The sequence below is a fragment of the Odontomachus brunneus genome, unplaced genomic scaffold, assembly GCF_010583005.1.
Source record: "Odontomachus brunneus isolate Ranch 3 - 2012 unplaced genomic scaffold, Obru_v1 Obru_scaffold_413, whole genome shotgun sequence".
NCBI classification, from domain to species: Eukaryota; Metazoa; Arthropoda; class Insecta; order Hymenoptera; family Formicidae; genus Odontomachus; species Odontomachus brunneus.
This window is the reverse complement of record NW_022639863.1, coordinates 50,099-50,586: the sequence shown is the minus strand read 5'-3', so window position 1 is coordinate 50,586 and position 488 is coordinate 50,099. Positions and strand designations below refer to the sequence as shown.

General features: G+C 40.2%; 1 protein-coding gene across 1 annotated transcript in view; it reads left to right on the top strand.

The window, feature by feature from the left end:
• LOC116853657 overlaps positions 1–488 on the top strand; it is a 9,352-nt gene that overhangs the window by 2,609 nt on the left and 6,255 nt on the right. Inside the window, exon 3 of the mRNA XM_032834811.1 lies at positions 201–313. Within this exon, the coding sequence (XP_032690702.1) occupies positions 201–313 (113 nt within the window). The remainder of the gene's footprint in view (positions 1–200; positions 314–488) is intronic.

Genomic DNA, 488 nt, shown 5'->3' with positions numbered 1-488 from the left:
GCCGGATTACTGCGAATGAATATCTCGACATCCTCAATGATGAAGTTCTTACTATGACTAGCATACTGCTGCCAAACACTGCCATATTCCAAGACGATAATGCGCCCATACACACAGCCAAAAAGGTTCAGTCTTGGTTTGAGGAGCATCAGAATATCATCAAACATCTTTCCTGGCCAGCACAATCGCCAGACCTCAACATAATTGAACCGTTGTGGGGAGTTTTAGAGCAGAGAATAAGGAGCAGATTTCCATCTCCAACATCATTAAAGCAATTGGCGGATGTTTTGGTACAAGAATGGGACAACATTCCGTTGGAAACTATTCAGACACTCTGCGAATCTATTCCGCAAGGAATTGCAGCTGTTTTACGAGCAAATGGTGGCCCAACACCTTATTAATAAATAAATATTGTGTATATGTCAGGTGTTCATATTATTTTGTCCAACCCCTGTATATACATAAGTACACCATTTCATAATATTATA